Genomic DNA, 17,879 nt, shown 5'->3' with positions numbered 1-17,879 from the left:
CACAGACCCCCCATGACCCCCCAGACCCCACAAAACCCCACAGACCCCCCATGACCCCCATAACCCCACAGACCCCCCAAATCCCCCATAACCCCCCAAACCCCCCAAACCCCCCATACCTCACAAAACCCCACAGACCCCCCATGACCCCCCATACCCCACAGACCCCACAGACCCCCCATGACCCCGCAGACCCCCCAGACCCCCCATGACCCCGCAGACCCCCCAGACCCCCCATGACCCCACAAACCTCCCATACCCCACAAATCCCCACAGATCCCCCATGACCCCCCATACCCCACAAAACCCCACAGACCCCCCATGACCCCAGAAACCTCCCAAACCCCGCAGACCCCCCATGACCCCACAGACCCCCCAAACCCCACAGACCCCCCATGACCCCCATAACCCCACAGACCCCCCAAATCCCCCATAACCCCCCAAACCCCCCATACCTCACAAAACCCCACAGACCCCCCATGACCCCGCAGACCCCCCAGACCCCCCATGACCCCGCAGACCCCACAGACCCCACAGACCCCCCATGACCCCGCAGACCCCCCAGACCCCCCATGACCCCCCATACCCCACAGACCCCACAGACCCCCCATGACCCCGCAGACCCCACAGACCCCACAGACCCCCCATGACCCCACAGACCCCACAGACCCCACAGACCCCCCGAATCCCCCATGACCCCACAGACCCCACAGACCCCCCATGACCCCGCAGACCCTTTTTGGTGCCGGGCTGGGTGCCGACATCGTAGCTGAGGACGCCCGGATCGCGGCGCTGCTTGCGGGGCGGCTTCGGCTGAGCCTGGGGGACCCAAAATCCCAGAAAATTCCCCCAAAACCCCGTAAGCGACCCCGTAAGCGACCCCAGAACCCAGAACTGACCCCAGAAACCCAGAACCCAGAACCAACCCCATCATCGATCTCATACCCTATAGCTGACCCCATAACCGGTCCCATGACCCTATAACCGACCCCATGACCCTATAACCGACCCCATGACACCCCATAACTGACCCCATAACACCCCATAACCGACCCCATAACCAACCCCATAGCCCCATAACCGACCCCATAACACCCCATAACTCACCCCATAACCCCACAACCGACCCCATAACTGACCCCATAACTGACCCCATAACCCTATAGCCAACTGCATGACCCCATAACCAACCCTATAACCGACCCCATAACCGGCCCCGTAACCGACCCCGTAACCGACCCCGTAACTCATAACTGACCCCAGAATCCATAACGACCCCATAACCCATAACGACCCCGTAACCGACCCCAGAACCCATAACCAACCCCATAACCGACCCCATGACCCTATAACCGACCCCATGACCCTATAACCGACCCCATAGCCCCATAACTGACCCCATAACCCTATAGCCAACTGCATGACCCCATAACCAACCCCATAACCAACCCCATAACTGACCCCGTAACTCATAACTGACCCCAGAATCCATAATGACCCCATAACCCATAACGACCCCGTAACCGACCCCAGAACCCATAACCAACCCCATAACCGACCCCATGACCCTATAACCGACCCCATGACCCTATAACCGACCCCATAGCCCCATAACTGACCCCATAACCCTATAGCCAACTGCATGACCCCATAACCAACCCCATAACCAACCCCATAACTGACCCCGTAACTCATAACTGACCCCAGAATCCATAATGACCCCATAACCCATAACGACCCCGTAACCGACCCCAGAACCCATAACCAACCCCATAACCGACCCCATGACCCTATAACCGACCCCATGACCCTATAACCGACCCCATAGCCCCATAACCGACCCCAGAACCCCATAACCGACCCCAGAACCGACCCCATAACCCTATAGGCAACTGCATGACCCCATAACCAACCCCATAACCAACCCCATAACCGACCCCATAACCGACCCCGTAACTGACCCCGTAACCGACCCCGTAACTCATAACTGACCCCAGAATCCATAATGACCCCATAACCCATAACGACCCCATAACCGACCCCATAGCCGAGCCCATAATTGACCCCATAACCCCCAAACCAACCCCATAACCGACCCCATAGCTCCATAACCAACCCCATAACGGCCCCATAACCCCATAACCGACCCCATAACTCACCCCATAACCCCACAAGCAACCCCACAACCGACCCCATAACTGCCCCCATAACCAACTGCATGACCCCATAACCCCATAATTGACCCCATAACTGACCCCATAACCAATCCCATAACTGACCCCATAACCCCATGACTGACCCCATAAGGAACTCATAATGACCCCATAACCAACCTCATAACCGACCCCATAACCGACCCCATAACAACCCCATAGCCCCATAACGACCCCACAACACCATAACTGATCCCATAATCCCATAACTGACCCCATAACCCACCCCATAACCCATAACCGACCCCATAACAACCCCATAGCCGACCCCGTGACCCCATAACCAACCCCATAACGACCCCATAGCCAACCCCATGACCCCATAACGACCCCATAACTGGTGTTATAACCCCATAACGACCCCATAACAACCCCATAATGACCCCATAACTGACCCCATGACCCCATAACCCCACAACCCCATAGCCAACCCCATGACCCCATAACCAACCCCATAGCCCCATAACCAACCCCACATAGCCGACCCCATAGCCGACCCCATAGCCCCATAATGACCCCATAACCCATAACCCACCCCATAACCCCATAACCGACCCCATAACGACCCCATAGCCGACCCCATGACGCCATAACTGACCCCATGACCCCATAATGACCCCATAACCCATAACGACCCCATAGCCCCATAACCAACCCCATAACCCCATAAGGACCCCATAACCCATAAGGACCGCATAAGGACCCCATAAGGACCCCATAGCGACCCCATAACCCATAACGACCCCATAGTGACCCCATAACGACCCCATAACCCATAATGACCCCATAGTGACCCCATAGTGACCCCATAAGGACCCCTAACAACCCCATAACTGACCCCATAGTGACCCCATAACCCATAACGACCCCATAGTGACCCCATAGTGACCCCATAGTGACCCAATAACGATCCCATAGCCGACCCCATAGTGACCCCATAACGACCCCATAGTGACCCCATAACCCATAAGGACCCCATAAGGACCCCATAGTGACCCCATAAGGACCCCATAAAGACCCCATAACCCATAGTGACCCCATAGTGACCCCATAAGGACCCCATAGCCGACCCCATAGCCCATAACGACCCCATAGTGACCCCATAGTGACCCCATAACTGACCCCATAACTGACCCCATAGTGACCCCATAGTGACTCCATAGTGACCCCATAACTGACCCCAAAGTGACCCCATAACCCATAAGGACCCCATAGTGACCCCATAGTGACCACATAACGACCCCATAACTGACCCCATAGTGACCCCATAACCCATAGTGACCCCATAGTGACCCCATAGCGACACCATAATGACCCCATAACCCATAACGACCCCATAACGACCCCATAACGACCCCATAACGACCCCATAGTGACCCCATAAGGACCCCATACCCATAAGGACCCCATAGTGACCCCATAGTGACCCCATAACGACCCCATAGTGACCCCATAGTGACCCCATAACTGACCCCATAACTGACCCCATAGTGACCCCATAGTGACTCCATAGTGACCCCATAACTGACCCCAAAGTGACCCCATAACCCATAGTGACCCCATAGTGACCCCATAATGACCCCATAACCCATAACAACCCCATAACGACCCCATAGTGACCCCATAGTGACCCCATAACGACCCTATAAGGACCCCATAACGACCCCATAGTGACCCCATAACGACCCCATAGTGACCCCATAACGACCCCATAGTGACCCCATAACCCATAAGGACCCCATAACCCATAAGGACCCCATAGTGACCCCATAAAGACCCCATAACCCATAGTGACCCCATAGTGACCCCATAAGGACCCCATAAATGACCCTATTACCGACCCCATAGCCCATAACCAACCCTATAACCCACCCCATAACCCCATAGCCGACCCCATAATCCCATAAGGACCCCATAGTGACCCCATAACGACCCCATAGCCGACCCCATAGTGACCCCATAACGACCCCATAACCGACCCCATAACCCATAACAACCCCATAAGGACCCCATAGTGACCCCATAACGACCCCATAACGACCCCATAACGACCCCATAGTGACCCCATAACCCATAACAACCTCATAGTGACCCCACAGTGACCCCATAGTGACCCCATAAGGACCCCATAGTGACTCCATAACGACCCCATAACCCATAACAACCTCATAGTGACCCCATAACCCATAACAACCTCATAGTGACCCCATAGTGACCCCATAACCCATAACAACCCCATAGTGACCCCATAGTGACCCCATAACCCATAACAACCCCATAAGGACCCCATAGTGACCCCATAGTGACCCCATAACCCATAAAAACCCCATAACTGACCCCATAGTGACCCCATAAGGACCCCATAACCCATAAGGACCCCATAAGGACCCCATAGTGACCCCATATGGACCCCATAAAGACCCCATAACCCATAGTGACCCCATAGTGACCCCATAACGACCCCATAGTGACCCCATAGTGACCCCATAGCCCCTAACAAGCCCATAGTGACCCCATAGTGACCCCATAACCCATAGTGACCCCATAGTGACCCCATAGTGACCCCATAATGACCCCATAGTGACCCCATAACCCATAAGGACCCCATAGTGACCCCATAATGACCCCATAGCCGACCCCATAGCCCATAATGACCCCATAGTGACCCCATAGTGACCCCATAACGACCCCATAACAACCCCATAACAACCCCATAACGACCCCATAACGACCCCATAACGACCCCATAACCCATAAGGACCCCATAAGGACCCCATAGTGACCCCATAACCTATAACGACCCCATAGTGACCCCATAGGGACCCCATAGTGACCCCATAACCCATAACGACCCCATAGTGACCCCATAACCCATAACGACCCCATAACGACCCCATAACGACCCCATAACGACCCTGTAACGACCCCGTAACAACCCCATAGTGACCCCATAACCCATAACAACCTCATAGTGACCCCATAGTGACCCCATAACGACCCCATAAGGACCCCATAAGGACCCCATAGTGACTCCATAACGACCCCATAGCCGATCCCATAGTGACCCCATAACCCATAACGACCCCATAACCCATAAGGACCCCATAACCCATAAGGACCCCATAAGGACCCCATAGTGACCCCATAACCCATAACGACCCCATAAAGGACCCCATAGTGACCCCATAAGGACCCCATAACGACCCCATAACGACCCCATAGTGACCCCATAGTGACCCGATAACTGACCCCATAACTGACCCAATAGTGACCCCATAACGACCCCATTACGACCCCATAACCCATAACGACCCCATAACTGACCCCATAAGGACCCCATAGTGACCCCATAGTGACACCATAACCCATAATGACCCCATAACTGACCCCATAAGGACCCCATAACCCATAATGACCCCATAACCCATAACGACCCCATAGTGACCCCATAACGACCCCATAGCGACCCCATAACAACCCCATAGTGACCCCATAAGGACCCCATAACCCATAAGGACCCCATAAGGACCCCATAGTGACCCCATAATCCATAACTGACCCCATAGTGACCCCATAGTGACCCCATAACCTATAACGACCCCATAGTGACCCCATAGTGACCCCATAGTGACCCCATAGTGACCCCATAAGGACCCCATAGTGACCCCATAGTGACCCCATAGTGACCCCATAAGGACCCCATAACCCATAACGACTCCATAGTGACCCCATAGTGACCCCATAACCTATAACGACCCCATAGTGACCCCATAACGACCCCATAACGACCCCATAGCCGACCCCATAGCCGACCCCATAACGACCCCATAAGCGCAGACCTGCATGGCTCTGTTCTGCTTGCTCTGGAAGCGCAGCATTTTCTCCCTCTTCTTGGCCTCCTTCCTCAGCTGGGCGGCGCTCTTGGGAGCCTCGTTAGGCTCGTTAGGCTCGTTAGGCTCATTAGGCTCGTTAGCGCCCTCGTTAGGCTCATTAGGGCCGCCCTTGGGGTGGAGGTGGGGCGGCGGCGGCCCCAAAATGGCGCCGATTTGGGGCAGCTCCCTGCAGCGCCGCAGCCAGCGCTCAACCGCCGGGAAACGGGCGCCATGCGACCGCGGCAGAGCCTGCGGGGTCAGAGGTCACGGGGTCAAGCGGGGGTCACGGGGTCGTAGGGTTATGTGGGGTCACGGGGTCACCGCGGGGTCACGGGGTTGTAAGGTTATGTGGGGTCGTAGGGGGTCATGGGGGATTATGGGGTCGTAAGGTTATGTGGGGTCATAAGGGGTCACCAGGGGGGTCACGGGGTCACCGGGGGGTCACGGGGTCATAAGGTTATGTGGGGTCACGGGGTCACCAGGGGGGTCACGAGGTTGTAAGGTTATGTGGGGTCATAGGGGGTCATGGGGTCACAGGGGGGTTGTAAGGTTATGTGGGGTCATGGGGTCAACGGGGGGTCATGGGGTCACCGGGGGGTCATGGGGGGTCACAGGGTCGTAAGGTTATGTGGGGTCATGGGGTCACCGGGGGTCACAGGGTAGAAGAGTTATGTGGGGTCGTAAGGGGTCATGGGGGATTATGGGGTCGTAAGGTTATGTGGGGTCATAAGGGGTCACTGGGGGGTCACAGGGTCATAAGGTTATGTGGGGTCACGGGGTCACCAGGGGGGTCACGGGGTCACCGGGGGGTCACGGGGTCATAAGGTTATGTGGGGTCACCAGGGGGGTCACGGGGTCACCGGGGGGTCACGAGGTTGTAACATTATGTGGGGTCGCAGGGGGTCATGAGGGATTATGGGGTCGTAAGTTTATGTGGGGTCACGGGGGGGTCACGAGGTCACAAGGTTATGTGGGGTCACGGGTGTCATGGGGTCGTAAGGTTATGTGGGCTCATGGGGTCACCGGGGGTCACGGGGTTGTAAGGTTATGTGGGGTCATGGGGCTGAGCTGGGGGTTATGAGGGGGTCACAGGGGGGTCATGGGGACACTTGGGGGTCATGGGGGGGCACGGGGGTCACAGGGGTCATGTGGGGTCATGGGGGTGAGCAGGGGGTTATGGGGGGGTCACAGGGGGGTCATGGGGACACTTGGGGGGTCATGGGGGGGTCACGGGGGGGTTGAGGGTCGCAGGGGTCATGTGGGGTCATGGGGCTGAGCAGGGGGTTATGGGGGGGTCACAGGGGGGTCACGGGGACACTTGGGGGGTCATGGGGGGGTCACGGGGGGGGCACGGGGGTCACAGGGGTCATGTGGGGTCATGGGGTCAGCAGGGGGCTATGGGGGGTCACAGGGGGGTCATGGGGACACTTGGGGGGTCATGGGGGGGCACGGGGGTCACAGGGGTCATGTGGGGTCACGGGGCTGAGCAGGGGGTTATGGGGGGGTCATGGGGGGGCCATGGGGTCAGCAGGGGGTCATGGGGGGGCACGGGGGTCACAGGGGACATGGGGGGTCATGGGGTCAGCAGGGGGCTATGGGGGGTCACAGGGGGGTCATGGGGACACTTGGGGGGTCATGGGGGGGCACAGGGTTCACAGGGGTCATGTGGGGTCATGGGGGTGAGCAGGGGGTTATGCGGGGGTCATGGGGGGGCCATGGGGTCAGCAGCGGGTTATGGGGGGGTCACAGGGGGGTCACGGGGACACTTGGGGGTTATGGGGGGGTCATGGGGGGGCACGGGGGTCACAGGGGTCATGTGGGATCATGGGGTCAGCAGGGGGGTATCGGGGGGGCATGGGGGGTCATGGGGTCAGCAGGGGGTCACGGGGGGGTCATGGGGTGCCGGGGGGTCACGTGGGGGGGTGCCGGGGTGTCGCTCACGTGGCAGAAGGGCGGCAGCAGGGCGCAGACGACGGCGACGTCCCCCAGGGTGGGCGCCTCCCCCAGCAGGAAGCGCCGCCCCCCCCCGAGGTGCGATTCCAGCGCCCCCAGTGCGCGCAGCAGCGCCCCCAGCGCCTGGGAGGGGAATTGCAGCTCAGCTCCGTTGCCGGACCCGCAGCCGGACCCATAAGCGGCCCCATAGTTTGCCCCATAGCCAGCCCCATAACCAGCCCCATAGCTGGACTTACAGCCTGCCCCATAACCAGCCCCATAGTTTGCCCCATAGCTGAACCCACGGCCTGACCCATAGCCAGACCCATAACCTGCCCCACAGCCTGCCCCATAGCTGGACCCACAGCCTGCCCCATAACCAGCCCCATAGTTTGCCCCATAGCCAGCCCCATAACCAGCCCCATAGCTGGACTTACAGCCTGCCCCATAACCAGCCCCATAGTTTGCCCCATAGGCGGACCCACAGCCTGCCCCATAACCAGCCCCATAGTTTGCCCCATAGCCAGACCCACAGCCTGCCCCATAGCTGGACCTATAACCAGCCCCATAGCTGGACTTACAAGCCTGCCCCATAGCCTGCCCCATAAGTGGCCCCATAGTTTGCCCCATAGCCAGACTCAGTCTGACCCATAGTCTGCCCCATAGCCAGCCCCACAGCCTGCCCCATAGCTGGATCCATAGCCTGCCCCATAACTGGCCCCATAGTTTGCCCCACAGCCTGCCCCATAGCTGGACCCATACCCGGCCCCATAGTTTGCCCCATAGCCAGCCCCATAACCTGACCCATAGCCTGCCCCATAACCAGCCCCATAGCGCCCCAGGGTTTGCCCCATAACCAGACTCATAGCCTGCCCCATAGCTGGACCCATAGCCTGCTTCATAACTGGCCCCATAGTTTGTCCCATAGCCTGCCCCATAACCTGACCCATAGCCAGCCCCACAGCCTGCCCCATAGCTGGACCCACAGCCTGCCCCATAACCGGCCCCATAGTTTGCCCCATACCTGCCCCATAGCTGGCCCCATAGCTGAACCCACAGCCTGCCCCATAGCCAGACCCATAGCCTGCCCCATAACCGGCCCCATAGCCAGGCTCACAGCCTGCCCCATAGCTGGACCAATAGCCTGTCCCATAACCAGCCCCCCCCAGCGCCCCCCCACCCCAATGCCCCCCCAAATGCCCCCCCCCATTGACTCCAATGCCCCCCCTGCCCCCCCATCAACTCCAGTAGCACCCAGTGCCCCCCCACCCCAATGCCCCCCCCCCCAGTTCCCCCCATTGACTCCAGTAGCACCCAGTGCCCCCCCCACCCCAATTCCCCCCCCCAGTTCCCCCCCATTGACTCCAACAGCCCCCAGTGCCCCCCCCCAGCGCCCCCCCCCAGTTCCTCCCCATCGACTCCAATAGCACCCAGTGCCCCCCCCAGTGCCCCCCCCACCCCAATGTCCCCCCCAGATTTTCCCCCATCGACTCCAGTAGCACCCAGTGCCCCCCCCCAGCGCCCCCCCACCCCAATGCCCCCCCCCAGTTCCCCCCCATTGACACCCAGAGCCCCAGTGCCCCCCCCAGCACCCCCCCATTCACTCCAGTAGCACCCAGCGCCCCCCCACCCCAATGCCCCCCCAAATGCCCCCCCCCTTGACTCCAATGCCCCCCCCGCCCCCCCCTTGGCTCCAGTAGCACCCAGTGCCCCCCCCAGTGCCCGCCCACCCCAATGCCCCCCCAGTTTCTCCCCATCGACTCCAGTAGCACCCAGTGCCTCCCCCAACGCCCCCCCACCCCAATGCCCCCCCAAATGCCCCCCCCCATTGACTCCAATGCCCCCCCCACCCCCCCCTTGGCTCCAGTAGCACCCAGTGCCCCCCCCACCCCAATGCCCCCCCCCCCAAGTTCCCCCCATTGACTCCAGTAGCACCCAGTGCCCCCCCCGTGCCCCCCCCACCCCAATGCCCCTCCCCAAGTTCCCCCCATTGGCTCCAGTAGCACCCAGTGCCCCCCCCAGCAACCCCCCCACCCCAATGCCCCCCCAAATGCCCCCCCCATTGACTCCAACAGCCCCCAGTTCCCCCCCCAGTGCCCCCCCATTCCCTCCAGTAGCACCCAGTGCCCCCCCCCCAATGCCCCCCCCAGATTTTCCCCCATCGACTCCAGTAGCACCCAGTGCCCCCCCCCAGCACCCCCCACCCCAATGCCCCCCCCCAGTTCCCCCCATTGACTCCAACAGCCCCCATTGCCCCCCCCAGCACCTCAATGCCCCCCATCCCCCCCCCCAAGTCCCCAATTCCCCCCCCCCGGTGCCCCCCCCCACCCAAAATCCCCAACCTCCCCCCCCCCCCCCAATGTACCCCCCCATTTCACCCCCCCATACTTATGCCCCCCCCCCCCATCTCAGATCACCCCGTGCCCCCCCCCCCAAATTTGCCCCCCCCCAAATTCATCCCTCCCCCCCCCTTTTTACCCCCCCAATTAACCCCCCCCCCCCAATTAACCCCCCCGGTCCTCCTCCCCAAATCCCCCCCCCCCCAAATGACCCCCCCCCCAAAATTTGTCCCCCCCCCCACTTTGTCCCTCTCCATTTATTCCAATTTACCCCCCGCGTTTGCATCCCATCCAATTAAACCCCCCCGTGCCCCCCCCCAATTTGCCCCCCCCTCAATTTCACCCCCCCCCCAATTAACCCCCCTTCCAATTAACCCCCCCCAATTAACCCCCCCCATTGCTCCCCCCCCCAAATTTGCCCCCCCCCCAAATTTCTCCCTCCCCTCAATTCACCCCCCCACGTTGCCCCCCCCCAATTAAATCCCTCCCCCAATTCACCCCCCCCCAATTCACCCCCCCCAATCTACCCTCTGATGCCCCCCCCCAAATTGCCCCCCCCCCCAATTTAATCCCCCCCCCAATCTACCCCCAGGTGCCCCCCCCCCCAAATTACCCCCCCCCAGTTTAACCCCTCTTGCCCCCCCCCCATCTACCCCCTGCTGCCCCCCCCCAATTTAACCCCCCCCCAATATAATCCCCCCCCCATCTACCCCATGCTGCCCCCCCCCCAATTTAACCCCCCCAACCTACCCCCTGCCCCCCCCAAATCCCCCCCCAATTTACCCCCTTTTGCCCCCCCCAAATACCCCCCCCACTTTAACTCCCCCCCCAAGACCCCATAACCCCCCCATTTCCCCCCCCCAGTTTGCCCCCCCCATTTAAGCCCTCCCCTCAACTCCCCCCCCCAAGCTGCCCCCCCCTGAAATTCCCCCCTCCCTCCAATTTATCCCCCCCCCAAAGTGCTCCCATAACCCCCCCCCAAATCTGCCCCCCCCCCAATTTACCCCTTGTTGCCCCCCCCAATTTAACCCGTCCCCCATCCACCCCCACAACCCCCCCATTTTTCCCCCTTCTCCCCCAAATTGTCCCCCCCCCCAATTTAACCCCCCCCTCAATTTTGCCCCCCCCCCCAATTTAACCACCCCCCCGCCCCCACCTCCAGTCCAGATCCCCCAGTGCCCCCATAACCCCCCCATTTCCCCCCCCCATTTCCCCTCCCTCAAATTTGCCCCCCCCCAATTTCCCCCCCCAGTGCCCCCCCTCAATTTTGCCCCCCCCAATTTACCCCCCCCCAATTTAATTCCTCCCCCCCCCTCCAGTCCAGATCCCCCAGTGCCCCCATAACCCCATTTCTCCCCCTTTCCCCCCCAATTTCCCCCCCTAATTTCCCCCCCCAGTTCCCCCCCCCTCAATTTTGCCCCCCCCCCAAATTTGCCCCCCCCTCAACTTTGCTCCCCCCCCCACCTCATCCCCATCCCCCCAGTCCAGATCTCCCAGTGCCCCCATAACCCCCCCATAACCCCCCCGTTTCTCCCACTTCCCCCCCCTATTCCCCCCCTCAAATTTGCCCCCCCCCAATTTTGCCCCCCCCCCCCAATTTTGCCCCCCCCATCAGCAGAGCCCCCCCAGTCCAGATCTCCCAGTGCCCCCATAACCCCCCCATTTCTCCTCCTTCCCCCCCATTCCCCCCCCCCAAATTTGCCTCCCCCCCAATTTTGCCCCCCCCCTTACCTCCTCTCCGCCCCCCCCATCAATTTGCCCCCCCAGTCCAGATCTCCCAGTGCCCCCATAACCCCCCCATAACCCCCCCGTTTCTCCCCCTTCCCCCCCATATCCCCCCCCAGCCCACATTTCCCCCCCCCAATTTACCCCCCCTCAATTTTGCCCCCCCAATTTACCCCCCCCAATTTAATTCCTCCCCCCCCTCCAGTCCAGATCCCCCAGTGCCCCCATAACCCCCCCATAACCCCCCCATTTCTCCCCCTTTCCCCCCCAATTTCCCCCCCTAATTTCTCCCCCCCAGTTTTCCCCCCCCTCAATTTTGCCCCCCCCCAAATTTGCCCCCCCCCAACTTTGCTCCCCCCCCACCTCATCCCCATCCCCCCAGTCCAGATCCCCCAGTGCCCCCATAAGCCCCCCATAACCCCCCCGTTTCTCCCCCTTCCCCCCCCACTTCCCCCCCCCAAATTTCTCCCCCCCCCCAATTTTGCCCCCCCCCCCTTACCTCCTCTCCGCCCCCCCCCATCAATTTGCCCCCCCAGTCCAGATCTCCCAGTGCCCCCATAACCCCCCCATTTCTCCCCCTTCCCCCCCAGTTCCCCCCCCAAGTTCCCCCCCTATTCCCCCCCCCCAATTTTGCCCCCCCCCTTACCTCCTCTCCGCCCCCCCCATCAGCACAGCCCCCCCAGTCCAGATCTCCCAGTGCCCCCATAACCCCCCCATTTCTTCCATTCCCCCCCCCATTTCCCCCCCCCGATTCCCCCCCCCAAACTTGCCCCCCCCCCTTACCTCCTCTCCGCCCCCCCCCCATCAATTTGCCCCCCCAGTCCAGATCTCCCAGTGCCCCCATAACCCCCGCATAACCCCCCCGTTTCTCCCCCTTCCCCCCCATTTCCCCCCCCAGCCCACATTTCCCCCCCCCAATTCCCCCCCCAGTTGCCCCCCCTTCAATTTTGCCCCCCCCAATTTAACCCCCCCCAATTTAATTCCTCCCCCCCTCCAGTCCAGATCCCCCAGTGCCCCCATAACCCCCCAAACCCCCCCCATTTCTCCCCCTTCCCCCCCCAGTTCCCCCCCCAATCCCCCCCCCCAAATTTACCCCCCCCCCAATTTTGCCCCCCCCCCTTACCTCCTCTCCGCCCCCCCCCACCAGCACAGCCCCCCAGTCCAGATCTCCCAGTGCCCCCATAACCCCCCCATAACCCCCCCATTTCTCCCCCTTCCCCCCCCAGCCCCCCCCCAGTTCCCCCCCCTATTCACCCCCCCCTCAAATTTACCCCCCCCCCAATTTTGCCCCCCCCCTTACCTCCTCTCCGCCCCCCCCATCAATTTGCCTCCCCCAGTCCAGATCTCCCAGTGCCCCCATAACCCCCCCATTTCTCCCCTTTCCCCCCCACTTCCCCCTCCTATTCCCCCCCCCCCAAATTTGCCCCCCCCCAATTTTGCCCCCCCCCTTACCTCCTCTCCGCCCCCCCCCCACCAGCACAGCCCCCCCAGTCCAGATCCCCCAGTGCCCCCATATCCCCCCATTTGCCCCCCAATTTCCCCCCCCCATTTCCCCCCCTCTCAATTTTGCTCCCCCCCCCCAAATTTCTCCCCCCCCCAATTTTGCCCCCCCCCCTTACCTCCTCTCCGCCCCCCCCATCAGTTTGCCCCCCCAGTCCAGATCTCCCAGTGCCCCCATAACCCCCCCATAACCCCCCCATTTCTCCCCCTTTCCCCCCCAATTTCCCCCCCTAATTTCCCCCCCCAGTTTTCCCCCCCCCTCAATTTGCCCCCCCCTCAATTTTACCCCCCCCAATTTAATCCCTCCCCCCCTCCAGTCCAGATCCCCCAGTGCCCCCATAACCCCCCAAACCCCCCCCATTTCTCCCCCTTCCCCCCCCCAGTTCCCCCCCCTCAAATTTGCCCCCCCCCCAAATTTGCCCCCCCCCCCAAACTTGCCCCCCCTCCTTACCTCCTCTCCGCCCCCCCCCATCAATTTGCCCCCCCAGTCCAGATCTCCCAGTGCCCCCATAACCCCCCCATAACCCCCCCGTTTCTCCCCCTTCCCCCCCCACTTCCCCCCCCCTATTCCCCCCCCCAAATTTCTCCCCCCCCCCCCCCCAATTTTGCCCCCCCCCCCCCCTTACCTCCTGTCCGCCCCCCCCCGCCAGCACAGCCCCCGCAGGCCGGATCTCCCCATCAGCGAACGCCTCCCATTGGCGAACCAAAGCAGCCGCGGGGGGGTCCGACCCCCCCATTTCGGGGGGGGCCAAAAAAAACCCTACGGCTCCGGGTCCCCATAGCAGCGCCCCCCCCGGAGTCAAAAGAGCTGGGAGGGGAATTTGGTGAGGGGGGGGAAAAGGGAGGTGAATTCTTTCGGGGGGGGGGAGGATGGGGAGAGGCGGATGATTTCGGGGGGGTGGGGGGAAAAAAGGGCGGCGATGAGGACGCGTTGGGTGGGGGGGGCGTCGTCCGGGGGGGGGGGCAGAAAAAGACGGGGGGCGGCCATTGCTGTTGGGGGGGGGGGGGGAGAAAAAGAAATTAATGAGGTTAATTAGATGGAGGAATGATTGGGGGGGGTAGAATGGGAGGGGGGGGGAAGGGAGAAAATATGGGGGGGGTAATGAAAGGGGGGGGGTTGGGAATAAATGGGGGGGGCATTGGAGCCGGGGGGGGGGAGCACTGAAAGGGGGGGGAATAAATGAGGGGGGGGCATTGGAGAAGGGGGGGGGATTTTAATGGGGGGGGGCACAAAAGGGGGGGAATAAATGGGGGGGGCATCGGAGAAGGGGGGGGGATTCTAAAATATGGGGGGGGCAGTGAAGGGGGGGGGAAATGGGGGGGGCATCAGAGTAGGGGAGGGATTTTAATTGGGGGGGGCACTGAAAGGGGGGGGGGAAATGGGGGGGGCATCGGAGAAGGGGGGGATCTAAAATATGGGGGGGGGCACTGAGAGAGGGGAGAATAAATGGGGGGGCATTGGAGAAGGGGGGGGCATCAGAGGGGGGGATTCTATTGGGGGGGGCACTGAAAGGGGGGAGGAATAAATGAGGGGGGGACATCGGAGAAGGGGGGGGATTCTAAAATACAGGGGGGGCACTGAAAGGGAGGGGTTGGGAATAAATGGGGGGGCATCAGAGAAGGGGGGGCATTTTAATTGGGGGGGAATAAATGTGGGGGGGGCATCGGAGGGGGGGGGGTTCTAAAATATGGGGGGGGGCACTGAGAGAGGGGGGAATAAATGGGGGGGCATCGGAGAAGGGGGGGGATTCTAAAATATGGGGGGGGGCACTGAAAGGAGGGGGGAGTAAATGGGGGGGGCATCGGAGAAGGGGGGGATTTTAATTGGGGGGGCACTGAAGGGGGGGGAATAATGGGGGGGCATCGGAGAAGGGGGGGCATCAGAGGGGGGGGGGATTCTTAAGGGGGGTGGCACTGAAAGGGGTGGGAATAAATGGGGGGTCTTCGGAGAAGGGGGGGGATTCTAAAATACGGGGGGGGCACTGAAAGGGAGGGGTTGGGAATAAATGGGGGGGCATCAGAGAAGGGGGGGCATTTTAATTGGGGGCGAATAAATGTGGGGGGGGGCATCGGAGGGGGGGGTTCTAAAATATGGGGGGGGGCACTGAGAGAGGGGGGAATAAATGGGGGGGCATCGGAGAAGGGGGGGGGATTCTGAAATATTGGGGGGGCACTGAAAGGGGGGGAAAAATGGGGGGGGAACGGAGAGGGGGGGGGATTCTAAAATACAGAGGGGGCACTGAAAGGGGGGGTTGGGAATAAATGGGGGGGCATTGGAGGGGGGGGGATTTTAATTGGGGGGGGCACTGAAAGGGGGGGAATAAATGGGGGGGGCATTGGAGGGGGGGGATTCTGAAATATGGGGGGGCACTGAGGGGGGGTGAAAAATGGGGGGGCATCGGAGAAGGGGGGGCATCAGAAGAGGGGAATTCTAATGGGGGGGCAATGAAAGGGGGGAGAACAAATAGGGGGGCATTGGAGGGGGGGGATTCTGAAATATGGGGGGGGGCGCTGAAAGGGGGGGCTGGGAATAAATGGGGGGGCATTGGAGGGGGGGGGCATCAGAGGGGGGGATTCTAATGGGGGGGCACTGAAAGGGGGGGGAATAAATGGGGGGGGCATAGGAGAAGGGGGGGTTCTAAAATATGGGGGGGTTACAGAGAGGGGTTTTAAAGGGGGGGGTCATAATGGGGGGGGGGCAGCAAATAGGGGGGGGCTTGAAGGGGGGGGCACTAAAGGGGGGGTCGTTGGGGGGGGACACCAAAAAGGGAGGGGTTTATTTGGGGGGGGGGGGCACTAAAGGGGTGTTTATGGGGGGGGGGGGGGTCATTGGGGGGGGTTTATGTGGGGGGGGGGGAAATGGGAATTTTTTTTGGGGGGGGGAGCCCTGATGGGGGGGAATAGAAGGGATGTGAATGGGGGGGGGGGGGGAATAAAGGGGGGGGGATCGGATGGGGGGGCACTAAAGGGGTGTTTATGGGGGGGGCACTAAAATGGGGGGGTCTTAATGTGGGGGGGCTGTGGGGGGCTTTATGGGGGGGGCAGGAAAGTGGGGGGGGCTTGGAATAATTGGGGGGGGATTATAGGAGGTGCTTATGGGGGGGGGCACAAAAGGGGTTTTAAAGGGGGGGGGTCATATTGGGGGGGGGGCAGCAAAAAGAGGGTGGTGATGTGGGGGGGGGGCAGCAAAAGTGGGAGTTTATTGGGGGGGGGGCAGGAAAGGGGGGGCTGCTGAAGGGGGGGTTTATTTGGGGGGGGGCAGCAAAGGGGTTGGGAATGGGGGGGTTAAAGGGGTTTTTATTGGGGGGGGGCACTATTAGGGTATTTCTGGGGGGGGCACTAAAAGGGGAGGGGGCTGATGGGGGGGGGACACCAAAAAGGGGGGGGTTTATTTGGGGGGGGGGGGGGCACTAAAGGGGTGTTTATGGGGGGGGGGTCATTGGGGGGGGTTTATGGGGGGGGTTTATGTGGGGGGGGGGGAAATGGGAATTTTTTTGGGGGGGGGAGCCCTGATGGGGGGGAATAGAAGGGATGTGAATGGGGGGGGGGGAATAAAGGGGGGGGGTCGGATGGGGGGGCACTAAAAGGGGTGTTTATGGGGGGGGGCACTAAAATGGGGGGGGTCTTAATGTGGGGGGGCTATGGGGGGGTTTATGGGGGGGGCAGGAAAGTGGGGGGGGCTTGGAATAATTCGGGGGGGGGATTATAGGAGGTGCTTATGGGGGGGGCACAGAGGGGGGGGCACTAAAGAGGGGGGTCATAATGGGGGGGGGGGCAGCAAAAAGGGGGTGGTGATGTGGGGGGGGGCAGCAAAAGTGGGAGTTTATTATGGGGGGGGGCAGGAAAGGGGGGGCTGCTGAAGTGGGGGTTTATTTGGAGGGGGGCAGCAAAGGGGTTGGGAATGGGGGGGTTAAAGGGGTTTTTATTGGGGGGGGGCACTATTAGGGTATTTCTGGGGGGGGCACTAAAAGGGGAGGGGGCTGATGGGGGGGGGACACCAAAAAGGGGGGGGTTTATTTGGGGGGGGGGGGGCACTAAAGGGGTGTTTATGGGGGGGGGGTCATTGGGGGGGGTTTATGGGGGGGGTTTATGTGGGGGGGGGGGAAATGGGAATTTTTTTGGGGGGGGGAGCCCTGATGGGGGGGAATAGAAGGGATGTGAATGGGGGGGGGGAATAAAGGGGGGGGGTCGGATGGGGGGGCACTAAAAGGGGTGTTTATGGGGGGGGGCACTAAAATGGGGGGGGTCTTAATGTGGGGGGGCTATGGGGGGGTTTATGGGGGGGGCAGGAAAGTGGG

At 61.1% G+C, this 17,879-nt stretch overlaps 1 protein-coding gene across 3 annotated transcripts in view; it reads right to left on the bottom strand.

Annotated features, from left to right (window-relative positions):
- Positions 1–14,470, bottom strand: part of VARS1 (valyl-tRNA synthetase 1) — a 106,006-nt gene extending 91,536 nt beyond the window's left edge. Inside the window, exons 1-4 of one of the 3 annotated variants that reach the window (XM_090129008.1) lie at positions 14,208–14,470; positions 8,027–8,161; positions 6,053–6,334; positions 735–819 (exon numbers count right to left, since the gene is read on the bottom strand). In XM_090129008.1, coding sequence (XP_089985134.1) covers positions 735–819; positions 6,053–6,334; positions 8,027–8,161; positions 14,208–14,318 — 613 coding nt within the window. In that variant the 5' untranslated portion in view covers positions 14,319–14,470. The remainder of the gene's footprint in view (positions 1–734; positions 820–6,052; positions 6,335–8,026; positions 8,162–14,207) is intronic. The other 2 variants (XM_090129006.1, XM_090129005.1) reach the window with 2 other exon arrangements.
- Between the last annotated feature and the right edge of the window lie 3,409 nt (positions 14,471–17,879).

Source organism: Phasianus colchicus, chromosome 35, assembly GCF_987193195.1.
Source record: "Phasianus colchicus chromosome 35, bPhaCol1.hap1.1, whole genome shotgun sequence".
NCBI lineage: Eukaryota > Metazoa > Chordata > Aves > Galliformes > Phasianidae > Phasianus > Phasianus colchicus.
This window is presented reverse-complemented; position numbering and strand designations above follow the sequence as displayed.